This window comes from Scophthalmus maximus, chromosome 7 (genome assembly GCF_022379125.1).
Source record: "Scophthalmus maximus strain ysfricsl-2021 chromosome 7, ASM2237912v1, whole genome shotgun sequence".
Classification (NCBI taxonomy): domain Eukaryota; kingdom Metazoa; phylum Chordata; class Actinopteri; order Pleuronectiformes; family Scophthalmidae; genus Scophthalmus; species Scophthalmus maximus.
The window spans coordinates 17,034,000-17,049,832 of NC_061521.1; the positions used below are offsets into that span (position 1 = coordinate 17,034,000).

The 15,833-nt window shown below is 42.0% G+C and overlaps 2 protein-coding genes across 3 annotated transcripts; one reads left to right on the top strand and one right to left on the bottom strand.

Annotated features, from left to right (window-relative positions):
- The first annotated feature begins 829 nt into the window (after window positions 1-829).
- On the top strand, window positions 830-8,249 carry cpt1b (carnitine palmitoyltransferase 1B (muscle)). The gene is made up of 19 exons (XM_035642881.2): window positions 830-1,044; window positions 2,176-2,328; window positions 2,453-2,592; window positions 2,782-2,953; window positions 3,120-3,221; window positions 3,779-3,916; window positions 4,014-4,091; window positions 4,261-4,368; window positions 4,876-4,960; window positions 5,250-5,445; window positions 5,528-5,713; window positions 5,796-5,901; window positions 5,987-6,103; window positions 6,189-6,353; window positions 6,486-6,620; window positions 7,051-7,203; window positions 7,321-7,434; window positions 7,557-7,649; window positions 7,786-8,249. The coding sequence occupies exons 2-19, from the start codon at window positions 2,188-2,190 to the stop codon at window positions 7,918-7,920; spliced, it is 2,364 nt and encodes a 787-aa protein (XP_035498774.1). The 5' UTR covers window positions 830-1,044; window positions 2,176-2,187; the 3' UTR covers window positions 7,921-8,249.
- A 193-nt stretch (window positions 8,250-8,442) lies between these two features.
- sephs1 (selenophosphate synthetase 1) lies at window positions 8,443-14,874 on the bottom strand. Of its 2 annotated transcripts, none has more exons than XM_035642884.2 (10): window positions 14,773-14,874; window positions 12,587-12,709; window positions 12,366-12,462; window positions 11,762-11,865; window positions 11,470-11,577; window positions 11,103-11,257; window positions 10,888-10,978; window positions 10,682-10,781; window positions 10,251-10,463; window positions 8,443-9,714 (listed from the first exon to the last, which is right to left on the bottom strand). In XM_035642884.2, exons 2-10 carry the CDS (start codon window positions 12,680-12,682, stop codon window positions 9,500-9,502), a joined length of 1,179 nt encoding a protein of 392 aa, XP_035498777.1. In that variant the 5' UTR covers window positions 12,683-12,709; window positions 14,773-14,874; the 3' UTR covers window positions 8,443-9,499. The 2 variants fall into 2 exon arrangements, with proteins under 2 accessions (XP_035498777.1, XP_035498778.1); XM_035642885.2 differs by lacking the exon at window positions 14,773-14,874 and adding an exon at window positions 13,994-14,399.
- Between the last annotated feature and the right edge of the window lie 959 nt (window positions 14,875-15,833).

Consider the following 15,833-nt stretch of genomic DNA (forward strand, 5'->3'; position numbering starts at 1 on the left):
TTTATCTGCACTTCTAATGTTGTACTGTGCTTCTTTGCTATATTGTTCACACGTCCGATTGTTGTTGAGGCTGAATGTAGTTGTACTTATAAGGGGGAATAGGTGAATTATCATGGGGGGGATTGTCATTGTTCCTCACGTTTAAAATCTCAGCCGGTTGATAGGTTGATTTCAGGGCAGGTGACAGATAAGGCACAATAGTTACTGGCAGAAAAGGAATTGAAGAAAAAAGAGAAATTGACTTTGGTCTTGTAAATTATAATTGCTTTCATCCTTTGTATTGGTGCTTACTCAACCAAGTTAATAACTCTGTATTTATACTGTTTTTGCTGTTCTGGCTTATAAGTGAAATATTAAATCTCAGTGGACTCATGTTTAGTGAATAAAGTTGTTTTTTTTAAAGGATGAGTTCAGGAAGTTATCCTGAATTGTAATACCCAGTCTGGGGTGTGTGTACATGTATTTATGTATCTATTTGGTTTGTTGTTTCTTTCCTTCTTTCCAACATTATGGTTGAATTTGAACGTTGTGATGATGTGAGCTAAATACGACACGATTAAAGACAACATGCTGTGTTTTCTGTCCTCTCCTCTTTTACTGTAAACGCCGTCAGGTCTCATTTTCTAAACTTCCAATCACGGTAGAGTCACAACGAGCACTGTGCTGGCATGCTTATCTCATCGCATATTTAGGCAATGTTTTTATCTACATTTTGGAAGAGTTACATAGCGTTTGGTGGGTGTACAGTCTTCGCACTAACACACTGTGGCAGTTTCCGTTAGACAGCAGAGACCTCCAAGCACGTGAGGTCAGACTCTGTTAGGTATCTTGTTACCACAGGAGGCACGTCACAGAGAGAGAGAGAGAGAGAGAGAGAGCGAGAGAGCACAGGAAACTGAAAACTTTCTCACTACCTGAGAAAAAGCCACTTCAAGGGCACTGGAGTCACAGACAGAGCGCACAGGCCTCAGAACAGAGGAATTCCACTGCATCACCGGAACAAACCAAAGTCACAGCTCGTCTTCGCCTGAGCGGATCACAACGGTAAAATATGAGCGCTGCGTCTGTCTCTTGTGTTCCCGTTTACATTGGCATGCTGTTGTATTGGCTGCGGGGCTCGTTTCTTATTATCAGCTGTAGATTGATTACATGCGTGCATGAGGGGTCAGGGAGAAATTGCTGAATCATCGACATCTTTGTGTGTCTTGTACTGCGTGTGCCATTCATGTGAAACGTTGGAAGAAAAAGGATGAGGGGACAGTTCAATCACACAGGGCTAGAGAAAATCGACAAGATTTTCTAGAAATGTTTTCACCAACCACCACGATTTGGACTGTCTTTAACTTGACTACATGCTGCGAAACCAGAGGGTTTAGCATTCCTCCGTGGGCTGTGCTCTGTGTTTATATTTTCATCTGAGGACCGTGCACATGCTCAGCCGGTGCACTGCTATATCTGGCCACTGAACTTTGTCCCACTTGGCGACTGCTCAGTCATATGACATGGAAAAAGAAATCCTAGACCCGTCTCCCTGCGTGGCCATTACATGGAGTTGGTTCTGTGTAGAATTTCACATTGAATTTAAACAGCTATTTACAGCTATATTATAGTAGATTTCCTATTATTTATATATACACACACATTTGTATAAATGTATGTATATGTAATAGTTAGTTCAACCACAAGGATTCACCGTTTCAACAGAATCTCCAGTTGTTTATTTTTTTTTTGCCTTAATTTCAGAAACAGGGATATATTGAATTGTGTAAAGTGGATGTGTTGGAAAAACAATCCGTGTCCTTTCTTATCACATTATGAGCGGACACTACAGCTAAACAGTGTAACTTTCCTCACACAATTTTGCAACTGTGAATCAGAAGTATCACAGTCAGACAACTTTATGTAAATGTCAGTCAAAATACATTAACCAATAACGTTTAATGCATAGATTATATTTTCGTGTCTTAAGACTGAAGGGTTATGCGATAAAGACTAAAAAAATTGGCAGAATCGGTGTTAATATTGGTTCACGCTAAAGCGTAGATAAAAGGTTAACAGATTTTGATGAATTATATTTCATACTATGTTTCATACTAAGTTTTTATTCTTTTTTAAATGTTAACTAAGACATGATTTGGGGTAAACCTGATTGTTTCCCTTTGCCTTCCATGTCAGTAAGACGCAGAGATGGCTGAGGCGCATCAGGCGGTGGGCTTCCAGTTCACCGTGCGCCCTGATGGTGTCGACCTCCGACTGAGTCAAGAGGTCATCAAAAACATCTACCTGTCAGGAGTGACGGCATGGAAGAAGAGAGCCATACAGTTCAAGGTATGGTCAGATGTGGCCCCTAGTTATCCGTGTTCAAATGATTTGCAGTCGTCCATGATCGTTGTGTCGTATTTACACAGAGACTCATCCTGTGTTAATCGCCATTCTTGCTTTCCACTCACAGAATGGTGTGTTGGCGGGGGTCTATCCAGCCAGTCCATCCAGCTGGCTGATAGTTGTGATTGCAATGATGAGTTCCTTGTATATTCGCATTGACCCCTCTCTGGGAATGATCGACGCCATCAAGGATAACCTACCGCGAAGGTCAGAGATCCCCTGCGGTCCATGGTCATGTCATTCATTGTTTTGGTGTTTAGATATTCTTTTTAATATTCTACTGGAGTTTGTTAGTCTAGAGGAGCTCTGCAGTAAGCCGGCTGCTCGAAATCTACATTTGAACTCTTTCAGTGTTTGATTACATAACAAGGTTAGTGTTGTGCCTTCTCTGAGCAGAGACTGTATGTCAGTGCAGACCCGGGCAGTGCTGAGTGCCATCCTCTTTGCCACCGGACTGTGGCTGTTCCTCATCTACCTTTTGAGATACACTCTCAAAGCTCTGCTTTCCTACCATGGCTGGATTTTTGAGTCCCACGGAAAAATGAGCACGTCAACCAAAGTGTGGCTGGTACGAATGCCCGTTGAGTTGTCTGGTGGCCCGTACGCTGTTTCTTTAATGCTTCTGTCCCTCCCTCATTGCAGAGGGTATGGTCGTATCTGGTGAGAACGTGTGACAAAGAGTCATCTTCTCTTCTGCATGTGTATGATGTACGGTGTCGTTTGTTTGCTCCCAGAGCCTGGTAAAGATGTTCTCTGGACGCAGGCCGCTGCTCTACAGTTTCCAGGCCTCTTTACCCAGGCTCCCTGTGCCCAGCTTGGATGACACAATCCAAAGGGTGTGTAACTATCGACTATCCATGACCAGAAATACACAAGCGACTGTGGCCCAAAAGTTTGCTGAAATGCACGACAACAATTCGGCTATATGCTGGTTTTTGGTATTTGAAAAAAAAACACTGACCCGTAAGGAAGCCAGACTGGTAGATGGTAGTCTGAATGTCTAAGTCAGTTTTCTAACCAATAAAAACTGACTATAATCATATTGCAAAATGTAGTGAAACCAGATCTCTAAACATGCTTTTTTTTGTCATATTATCCTGTGATTATTTCTAACTTAATACCACTTTACTAAGTACTTTTTACACTTAGATTTAAACATATGTAGTACGTGAACTATACCTTACACAAAGAAGACTTTTCAAAACATTCGGTGAATGTCGCCTATATAACAATTCAGCTAATGGTGGATGAATTCAGTGGTAGATTTGAAAAATATCTCATGTCCCCCGGGTTTTCTCTCTGTGTATCTCAGCTGCTCTATTTTTTTATCAGCTGTGTTTCAGTATAACAACGCACCCTTGTCCTGACAGCACACACCGTGTTTTCCCCACAGTACCTCGACTCAGTTCGTCCTCTTCTGGACAGTGACCAGTACGACCAAATGGAGATTTTGGCCAACGACTTCAAAGATTCCAAAGCAGCCCAGCTGCAGAGATACTTAATGCTTAAATCCTGGTGGGCAACAAATTATGTGAGTGATAGTGAGAATAAGAAGTGATCATAAGAATTCAAATTCAGTTCAACCATAATGTTATTTATACAATAAGGATAATTCATATCTTTTCTAGGTGAGTGACTGGTGGGAGGAGTACATCTACCTCAGGGGCAGAAGTCCCATCATGGTGAACAGTAACTTCTATATAATGGTAAGACAGACTGTGATCAGATCAGTTTTACCAGTGGAATATATTAGTATTGTTCTTTTTTGATTGAAAGTTTAACAGAAATTATAGTACAAAAAGTACTAATCAAATGAAATGTCTGTTATTTGTATAGTTTTGATTCTTATTCTGATTCTTCATTTATTTATATAAGGACCTCCTGTACGTGACCCCGACACACCGACAGGCTGCACGCGCGGGGAATGTGGTCCACGCCATGCTGAAGTACAGACGTAAACTGGAACGTGGTGAACATGCACCGGTAATGCTTGCCATGATGTGACTACCATGTATTGACACTTAAATATTACTACACCCCCCTCTGTATCTTGTCTCTAGCCTAAGCTTGAAAGTTGAACCTTTCTTTGTCAACCTGATTTCAACTATTCCTCCATAAATTGAAATGGTTATGACTACATGAGTAATAATTATAGCTAAAATAAAGGGTGAAAAATTATCTTAGGTATTATTAACACTCAAAACCTCAGGTGATCTGTTTCAGCGGGACTGTATGAGCATGGTTTCATCAGATTTGATTGACAGCAGCCTGCCTGCAAGCAAAATAAAATCCAAACCTTTTAACTTTAATTTAGAATCTTGGTAAATGCTGGTTGGTGGATGAAACGAAATCTCTCATGCTATACTGTATAACTAAAGTGATTCCACTTTGGTGGAGAATAGTGTGTTAATGTGGGCCTACAAATATATCAGTTTTCTTTCCCCTTTGGTTTAAACTCAGGGATGATTTGATTGTCTTTTTTCTTCCCAGCTGAGGGCTCTGGGGACCGTTCCCATGTGTTCCTCTCAGATGGAGAGGATGTTTAACACCACACGCATCCCTGGCATTGAAACAGGTCAGCAACTGTTCAGGTCCGCAAAGTTTAGCTGAAGTGCCACGTCTCTGTCATTGGTGTGCTGGCCCATGTTTTTTCCATACATTTTAAAAGCTAAATACCGACTTTGACGTCGAGAGAGATGGCCACAAGTGTAACTTTCTTGAACGTTTCAGCCCACAGACAGCAGGTTTCTACCCAGTGTGTGTTTCAGTGCTGATTTACCCTCCAACAGATGCACAGCAGACAAAAACAGAAATCCTTGTTGTTACCCATCTGACCCTCTTTTCCTGCTGATCCGTCCCTGCAGATATTGTGCAGCACCTGACTGACCGTAAGCACCTGGTTGTCTACCACAAGGGCCGGTTCTTCCAAGTGTGGCTGTACACTGGAGGGCGCCACCTCTTACCCAGTGAACTCGAGACACAGTTTCAGAGGATCCTCAATGACACGTCCGAGCCTCAGCCTGGAGAACTCAAATTAGCTGCCCTGACTGCTGGAAACAGGTATACACACACACACACACATGCAGAGGACACACACTCACTTAGTTATACTTAGATTAATTGGTCCCGCTCTCCCCTCTAGAGTTCCATGGGCACGGGCTCGGATCAAATATTTCGGCCAGGGGGTAAACAGAGTGTCCCTGGATGCCATCGAGTCAGCTGCCTTCTTCCTGACGCTGGATGACGAGCCGCAGGGTTATGACCCTGCAAAAACCGATTCACTTGACAGTTACGCCAAGTCCCTGCTGCATGGAAACTGTTACGACAGGTGGGCAGAGAAGTCAAAGGAAGGCCTCAGTTCCTCGGCCTCGGTACAGGCTTGACAAAAAATCTTCTTTCTCGTCTCGCAGATGGTTTGACAAATCTTTCACCTTGATCTCTTACCCAAATGGAAAAATGGGCATAAATGCTGAACATTCTTGGGCTGATGCTCCGATTGTAGGACACATGTGGGAGGTATGAAATGTGCACCTTTGTTGCATGTTAAAGCGTCGATTCGAAGTTTGCAGTGATCTTCAGCCTTCTTTTTCTGTTTGTGCAGTATGTCCTTGCAACAGACTGCTTCCAGCTTGGCTACACAGAGGAGGGGCACTGCAAAGGGGACGTGAACAAGGGCCTACCTCACCCCACTCGACTACAGTGGCAGATTCAAAAGGAGGTGCAGCAGAGCCTCACATCATACTGTATATAGCCATTGATACAGCTCAATATGTTTCCATCACAAAATGATTTTCCCTCTTCAGTGTCAAGGTGTCATTGAGACCTCATACCGGTCAGCCAAGCAGATTGCTGATGACGTGGACTTTCATGCTTATCTGTTTTCTGACTTTGGAAAAGGCCTGATCAAGAAGTGCAGGACCAGCCCTGATGCTTTTATTCAGCTGGCCCTGCAGCTGGCACAGTTCAGGGTAGGACCACAAATCCCTCTCTGCCCTGTGTCTGGAATCACACCACTGCCATTATCTCTCACCACTGTCTTTGAAATGTGTCATCGTATCATCCGCCATCATCACCTCACATTCACCCATCTGCCTTTACAGGATCAGGGAGTGTTTTGTCTGACGTACGAGTCCTCAATGACTCGTATGTTCCGAGACGGACGGACAGAGACGGTGCGCTCCTGCACCTCTGAGGCTGTCGCATTTGTCAGAGCCATGGAGGACACAAGTGCAACAGTAAGCAGAACACGGAAACACAGAGAAACACTAAAATACTGTCAGAATATCAGAATAAAGCAACATTAAAGGTCCATTATATGCAGTTATGTGGGTTTAGATAATGCTTACCAGCTCAAAATGTATTTGTAGAAGTGAGTCTAGCAGAGCTGTAGACATTAAATTCCTTTACTGGAATAAATAGTTCCAACATATTTTTTGCTGAATAATTAAACTTATCTGGTGTCAAATTGTGAGACATCGTGCTGTAAGAGGACAGACTGTGCTGCTTAGGACTCAGTCACCACGACCTAGAGATAATGTCTCTCTGCGTGTCAGTGCCCTGGACTTTGAGCTCCCTGATGTTCCAGGTTAAACTGACATTCATGTTGACAGAAATCCGGTCATTTTGATTTGATTGTCTGTTTGCTTGTTGTGTCTTTGTGACCAGAACACCCAGAGACTTGGCCTGTTTCGGAAAGCGGCAGATACGCACCAGAACATGTATCGCCTGGCCATGACTGGTTCAGGCATTGACCGTCACCTCTTCTGTCTCTACATTGTGTCCAAATACCTTGGTGTCGACTCGCCATTTCTTAAAAAGGTTAGAGCATCATCTTAACTCATTTCTGATTCACACATTGCATCTAAGCTACATAGCATGACGACCAGTTCTAATCTGCCATTTTTTCCACACAAAATGTAATGTCTTTGATTCTAGGTGCTTTCAGAGCCCTGGAAGTTGTCCACCAGCCAGACTCCACAGCAGCAGCTCAATTTAGTTGACATCACAAAGTTCCCAAAATATGTGGGTGCTGGTGGTGGATTCGGGCCAGTGAGTTAAAACGTTTTATTTTAGAGATGTGCACCAGTCACACACTCATATTGTTTCACCCTGACGTCCTGAGCTGAAGGCTTTGCGACACTAAAATAAAAGCGTCTCTTGTGTACCCCCAGGTGGCTGATGACGGTTATGGCGTGTCTTATATCATCGTTGGGGAAAACCTCATCACATTCCATATCTCCTGCAAGTTTTCTAGCGCTGACACCGTAAGAGCACAGCATGAGAGCACTGCTTGTTATTGATACATCTGTATACAATATCGGTAATCTTTCAAAACTCAACACTCTTTTCTGCTTCTGTCTCTGTCTCACTCTCATTGTTCCCCGTCTTTGGGACCTGCAGGACTCATGTCGGTTTAGTCAGAACATTCAGAAGGCCATGCTCGACATCCAGGGACTTTTCAAGGCGGAAAATGACAAGAAGATGGTGGAGCTTGGAACGCATGTGCAGCTGGAAAATGGGAAAAAGCACATCTAACGGGCATTGTGCTATGGATTTGTCTGATGTATAACTTGTGAGCCAGTCTTTGACGTGCTTCAGTCAGTTAAACAAAACAAAGTTCTGGTGATAGGTTGCACTTTGGAGTTTTTCGGTGGTTCATATGAATGTGGCCATTCCACTCTGTGAGACAAAAGCAGGAGTTGCTGCTCCTCTAATTTATTTACTATTTATATCGTACTTTTCAGAGCGGTTTGGGGCTGAGGAAAAGATGTAAACTTTGATAATGGGAAATTTTGCTTTTGCAACCTTTTTTAAGTTTATGCCAGACTGTACATAAATTGAATGTAATAAAAATCTAAATATGATCTGTGTGGTCTTTGATTTCTGCAAATCTACCTCAACACTTCAAACACCCATATAACCCGCACTGCATACGTACTGGCCTCTGAACCAGTATAAATATTAATCACGAGGGGAAAAAAGTCATCATACAGGTTAAATGTAAATAACTAATTAAAAACACTTCCAGATCAAATCAAAAACAAGACGCAGATAAGCACTATATTATAAGAAAGGTTTATTATAAGAGCTGGGGTGGAGATTATATCTTGTCTAGCATTATAGATTCATACCAGCTGTCAGGATAAACAAAAAAGGATTCTGGACTTTGAACAACTGGAAGCTTAATTACAGTAAGTCAGATTTCTCTCAATACATCGTCTGGCAACACTGAGGGCTGAATTAAATGATGGATCCTGAGCAAAGGCTACAGGCTGACAGATCAGAGCATCTGTCCACTGACACACGTTCTTCTCCTTTTTAACAGTTGCACAATTTGGATTCTGATATTGGGAATTCAGATGGTAGAAAGTTCTGCATATTTCTTCTCATCAGTGACTCAGAATATGCACAGTGGAGCAGCATCAGCTGTTCATGTTCAAATCAATCTGCAGTACTATGTTGTAAGTAGATAATGTGAAATTTGATCTAGTTAATTCACATTCCCAAAATTATTGTCTATTTGAATATTTATTAGTTTACGTGGGGACAATACAAAAAGTCAAAGTAATAAAAAAACAAACCATTCTGGTCACACTCGTTCAAGGCATCAGTTACAGCAATGAACTAAAACTAGGCTTTATAACTGTACAAAGTGAACGGACAAACAAAAACACCATCACATCACCTTGATGTTTCTGATGAGAGCAATTTTAAAAGAGGCAACAGACTCCAGACTTCCCATGATTCAAAATGAATCAACAGTATCCGATTATTGTCTTCATCACTCTCTAACCAGAAGCTGCCTGCCAGTTTAACAAAATAGAATACAACAGACACAAAAGGCGTGTGGATTTTAAGTATGCTCTATCTCTTACCAATTTTTTTTTAATCATGGGGAAGCTTCAGGTTGAGTCCACTAGGTGGTGACATGCTCCCCGGGCCACAGCTTGGTGCACTGTGTTTCATGTAGATGTAGCACGCCAACCCAGTCCTTTCTGTGTACATACTATTTTGTGTATATATTTCAACACTCTAGGATGGTTTTGTAGTTTATGTGTCTAAAATCACTTGGCAGCGCTGTTTGGTTTCCGGTCTATGAATCAGCAGAGGAGGATTAAGAAGTTGCCCCAGGAGTTGGGTTGACATTCTGCGTGCCTGCTTGTGGTGCCACCTCTATGATCCGAGGTTTGTCAATGATGCGAGCAGTGCGGTTTCCTTTCTCTACAATCCCGATGATCCACGCTTGGTGGCCCTCACCGTATTTTGGTGATTTGATCTCGGCACAGAAGCGGGCAGCCTGCTCCCGGGGCAGACATATGAGCAGGCCTCCTGTGAAGGAAAAAAGATGAGGTCATAAAAGGGCCATAAATGATGATTCTGATTGTGCAGTGATGCTAATTAGAGCTCAGTTTTCTCATATCTAGATGTTGCCTTTGATACTGATCACAATGTTGTTGCTGCTCAGATCTTTGGTGGTAGATGGGGTTGTAGAGCAGTGGTTCTCATCATGTCTCTTTGACTTTTAAGTCTCTAGAGATTTGTGATTTTGTTTTTGGGGCTCTTATTTCCTTTGGTGTCCCTCAGGGCTCATTCCTCGGTTTTCCTTGCTTCTTATATTTTTTTTCTTTGCACAGAAAGTTCTCACTTGTGCCTTTCCCTCAAACCACAACAGTTATGCAACCTTGGTTTTAAAGAACAAAGTTCTCATTGTCAGCAAAAGAACATGGCACAGATGAGCCTCGGTCAAAGTTCACCCTCTGCTAAATTATGGTCTCAGGATTTAAAGTAAAATAACCATAAATTGCAAGCGATAAAATTGTTAGGTACATTAAATTAGGAGGAAATAACCATGAATACACACAAACCTGATGTTTCAGGGCAGGTGCCGTGCATGAGACCAAACATGTTCCCACAGGCCTTTGACACAGCAGCCATCTTGGCCAGCACTGGGAGGTTGTGGATGACAAATGACACTTCACTTCGCTGCTGCCGTGCCAACGTCTGAGCGTGGCCAAGGATGCCAAACCCTGTGATGTCGGTGGCTGCATGGGCATTGAAGGTGTGCATGAGACCAGCCGCTACATGGGAAGACAGAGAGCGTGACTTAGAAGGGCATCTTCGGGGATTCATCGTTATGATTAGGGACACACACAACTCAGTTTTCATGGGTGAAGATTAGTCAGTGGTATTAGAAAAATACAGAGAACATAGAAACCAAATGTGTATTCAGTGAACAAACACTAACATCTCTTGAACCTTTCTGCAAATCGATTATGGAGACACAAATTGAGTTTACCTGTCCTGTTGAGCCGAGCCATGTTCATCATGGCTTCGTGATAGGCCAGCTCTACGTCCTCCTGGGTAACCACCAGCTTTATTTTGTTCCATTTCTCAGGCTAAGAGATTTGAAAAAACAATCAAACATGTACACTCAATTGAATCAGTGGTTATCCTTAATACACAAGAATGACCCAGACATAACGAGTGAGCAGGCAGACTTACAATATCTAACCACTGGTGTACTGCAACGGCAACTTGTGTTCCAAGAGGCTTGGTCAACACCAACACGTCTCCTGGGACTGCATTGTCTGGCCTAAGAAATATACAAACATGGCGTGATTAGATGCATCACAACAAAATTATACATTATACTTAAGCAGCTGTGAGTTGCTCAAACAGCATGACTGACAAAATTTGTTGAAGGGATTCATGCCTACATGATAAATTCATTGGGCTGGCAGACTGTTGTAGCGACTCCTCCCAACACCACCCAGGGGTTGAGCACTGTTTGTCCTCCTGTTACAGATGTGCCTGCCTCTTCTGATGCATCCTTGAATCCCTGGATGACGAGTGGCATTACTTTGTCTCTCTCCTGTAAAGACCACGGAAAGTCAGAGCAGCAATACAAAAACATAATTATGTTAATAATTATAATCATAATAATCGTCCCCCTCTTAACTACTGTTGTGTTAGTTTTGATTCCAAAAAATCTTTGTATGAGTGGTATTTGGTTTGTTTTACCATTAACACGGTTGGTTCTTTGCAGATATTTGCAGTGAATGCATCGCCTGCTATGACACTCACCTTCTCTGACATTTTGTTGCTGACTCCCAGAAGCATCAACATGTTGTCACACTCCGTCACTCCCATGGCGTACAGGTCACTTAGAACATTGGCACAAGCAATTCTTCCCTACAAAATAGGAATACTGAAAATTAAGCAGATGGAGGGTTGGGTGTGTAAAGTCGGCCTACATCAGACCCAATAAAGCACATTAGCAAGGAGTTACAACAGTGACATCATTCACATTTGTTTATATAATTTATAGGACCACATTCGTGCACACAGTAAAGAACATAAGAGACGACAAACGTACCATCATGTACGGGTCGTCCACAATGGGGTAGATGTAATCTGTCGTCTGGACCAGAGAAAGGCCTCCATGTCTGAGGGGTATGACACAGGTGTCCATACCTATGCCTTCGAAAATAAATTAAAACACCTGTTAAAATGTGTGCAATAGAATTTGACTGCTTGGCTTTATTATAGAATGAAATGATGGCATCAAATGTTAGCACGTCGTTCATTTTCCGAATTGAGGGTCAGGTTTTACTTAATACATTTAAAGCAATTGAATGCTTTATAGCCTGATTTTATAGACTTCTATCCACTATTCATGGAAGACCCCTTAACTGGACTCAACATTGTGAGGTTATGTGGGGTCTTATTGTTTTCTACATGAACCAACTTTATTTTCACTGCTGCCAGAAAACTGGTTTCAACTACAAAGGAGAATTTTTTCTCCCAAACTTGTTGGGGGTGTCACATGAAGACATCTCTCTATCACACATCTATCTTCAATAATGTATCGTACTATACAAGTGATTAGGATTACAACAGCTACCGTTGTTTGATTAAACTTTATTTTACGATAAAACATTTATTTACTATTATGGAGCTCTGTGAAGATCTTTATTTACCTAATCGGGGCATAACTGCCCCCAGGAACTGTTCATCCTCTTGATAGTGGTTCTCTTGTAGAGTTTCTAGCAGCTTCTGTAGCACATCTTGTGGCACCTGTGACCATAAAATAATCACAATTTTCACACAAAAAAAAAAAAAAATATATATATTCCTTAATCAGTTGTTACACTTAATTAATAATTGAAAGACAATAATGTTTTTTTATTGGAGAACCAACCTTGCAGCCTGTGCCCTTGAGCTCAGCAAACCGTGTGAGTCTGAAGTTCTTGTCCAGCTCATAGCTTTCAGGGTTAAAGGACTCCCTCACAGACATGTCTGTAGAAACTCTGGGCCCTCACCACTGTGACAGAGATAAATAAACGGGTGATTAGAAACAGTCTGGCAATAATAATAATAATACAAAAAAAGCACAGCTCATTGAACACACTCCAGGGGTTAATCACAAATGCTCTTTGGTGCAGCAGGAATCAAAGAAGAAATGAGTTTGAACATCTGTACAATATGAAGCAATGCCCCTGCAATGAATCCTGCCTTTACATAGCTTTTAATACGAACATTTTAAGACTGTGTCAGGGAGCTACTGATTTATCTCTGTTGATATTTTAAGGGCTGCAACTAGCGATTATTTTCATTATCACATACTCTACAGATTTCAATAAATATATTCTACAGATTTAAACAAATAAATAAGTTTCCTATTCTAATATGTCAAAATACAATGAATAATGCCAGAATAATTTCCTATTAACCCTTGGTAACAGCTTTGAAAATGTTTGTTTTTTTGCCTGACCAACAATCCAAAATCTAAAGATATTCATCTGCATGTTTATATTCATATTCAATTATATAAAACAGACAAAAGCAGCAGCAAATTCAAACAAATTCAGGGGCTGAAAATAGGGAATGATTTAAAACAATAAGACAATAACTAAACCGTAGCAGATTCATTTTCTGTTGATCCACTGGTCCATTAGTTAACTCATTAGATCAGCTCTTGTGATCTTACAGCTTCAAACATGAGCAAAAAGATGTCAAATGACGATCAATTCTGTTGTGAAGTATTTTTCTTTCTAGTATATTGTATTGAACTGCGATGGATTTCCGACTAGGGATCTGTCACAAACTTCGAAGCATCACATCCAAGACTTTAACCTATACCACACACTAGCGCTGCAACAGTTAATCGATTAATCGATTTCTAATCTATTACTAGATTAGTCGCCGACTATTTAGATAATCGATTAATCGGTTCAGGTATTTTTTATGAAAATAAGAGTCAACATTCTCTGATTTCAGCTTCTTAAAGGTGAATATGTTCTGGTTTCTTGGCTCCTCTATGACAGTAAACTAAATCTATTTGGTGTGCGGACAATTCTATCGATAAAAAACAAATCGACAGATTAGTCAATTATGAAAATAATCGTTGAGTGGCAGCCCTGACCACACACACACACACACACACAACTGACAGCAGATGACATCACAAAGAGCTGGAGCTGCTGGTCGAGTCTCACATCTGTACTTTTAATGGAAACACATGGATTATCTGTAATAACGTTTAGTTTAGTAGTTTAGTAGATACTTTATTTATCCCGAGGGAAATACAGTGCCAGTGGGAAACAACCTGGCAGGAGAAGCCAGTCAAAACATTGTCTTGTTTGAACTGCTGGAAGTTGCTGAGGGGGCCTCGGTGAGTGCAGTGGGAGTGTCCAAGAGACAAACCGCTGCAGAGTTCATTCAACCCACAGACACTGGCTCACAACACCACAGCTGCCCGGAGATTCACGTGTCCCGTGTGTGTAGCGGACACTACGTGTGACACTACAGGGCGATCGGCTGCTGGCGGCGTCGTCTCTGTGTGTTTGGTGTGTTTCGCTGGAGGAGCAGTTGTCGTCTCGGTGCTAGCTCTCGTTAGCTCTTGCTAGCAAACGCTGATCCACACATGAGGTGATGGACACCAGCAGCTCTGTTGCAACAAAGAGCGCCGAGCGTCCGAGCCGCTGAGCTGCGGCTCGTTTGACACACACACACACACACACACACACACACACACACACACACTGTGCGCGCTACAGGCCGACGTGTGACGCGGAGTCGCGGGGAGGGGGGGGGACAACAGCAACCGGCTCGTCGCACATGCAAGTTTAAAAGTTGCCGTAGAGCACCGAGCAAAAATGTCGGCGGCGGAAAAAATTAACCCCTTCCTGTCCGTCGCCATGCGATGTGTGCAACATCGGCGTTAATACCAATGGAACGACACCGCACGTGCGACTCGTGCACAGTTCGCAATGGTGTGGTGCAATAGGAGTGTTTACAATAGACCTGAATGCGATTTTAGGAGCAAAGCGGAGTTATATTCTTGCAACATTTCCCCTTTAATTGCTCTGACCAGTTTATCCTTACCAGCTTCAGGTTAGCGGTGGATCCCCCGACAGAAGAGCGGGGCCGGACCACAATGCACTGGGGCAAGAATCGGGCGTCGTCACAGAAAGCCTGACGAAAATGAATAAATATTTGTCTGCTAAGTCAGGACTGGACGGCAGAAAAATCGAGCTTCTACTAATAAATAGCTATGAATGAAACCAAGTATATTCCCAGCCAAACACCGTCTTCGTAAAAATGATGTTTTGTTCACAATTCGAAGAGGAAAGTCACGAGATCTCAAAGGGTCCTCCGCCTGCACAGTGGCGGCTTCGACATCCCCTTTAAGGAGCTGTGGAGTCTGGCAACAAAATCTCTACAATGGAGTGTACCTTTAATTTACCGTTTTCCCTCCAATTGTGCGCACAGCAACACAACACTGCCAGGTTCAAAAAGTGGCCACGCTGTGGTTCATAAATTCACGTTTATGATCACTTATTTTAATTATAACTATATTACTGTTGCATAAAAATGTTTATACATATCGTTTTTTACTGCATCAAAACGATTGTCTGTTATTACTCAGACCCCTGCAGGCAGAAATTGATTCTATTGTCGGGCATGTAAATACGACACGAATGCACTTGTGAAGAAACCATATTTAATGATAGTAACAACTATTAATTTAATATGCACTTCATATATGCATATGCAAAGAAATACTGTATTTACATCACAATGTTAACAACAACAGCACTGATGTGTAGGCATATGGCCTAACTATTCTAATCATGAAAAGAAACGTTATCCATAAAGTTGTGTATTTATTTTTATTTTCAGCATACATCAAATATTTACTTATGAATACAGTGTTTGGAGTTAAGGCTGATGCTGCACTGCACATTACACCAATTGAAGTACCATAGTAACTTTGAAGGCATAATCCACAATGGGCCACTACCCATGTCATTTGTGCAAAATATATCAATGCTGTAATGTTACAGTACATTGTCCAATTTTAGGCTTGTAAATGGCATGAGAACTAGGCATGTGTGCTTTCAAAGCTGTCGCCTATCATGTAAACAGTAAGTCACTTCTGAACA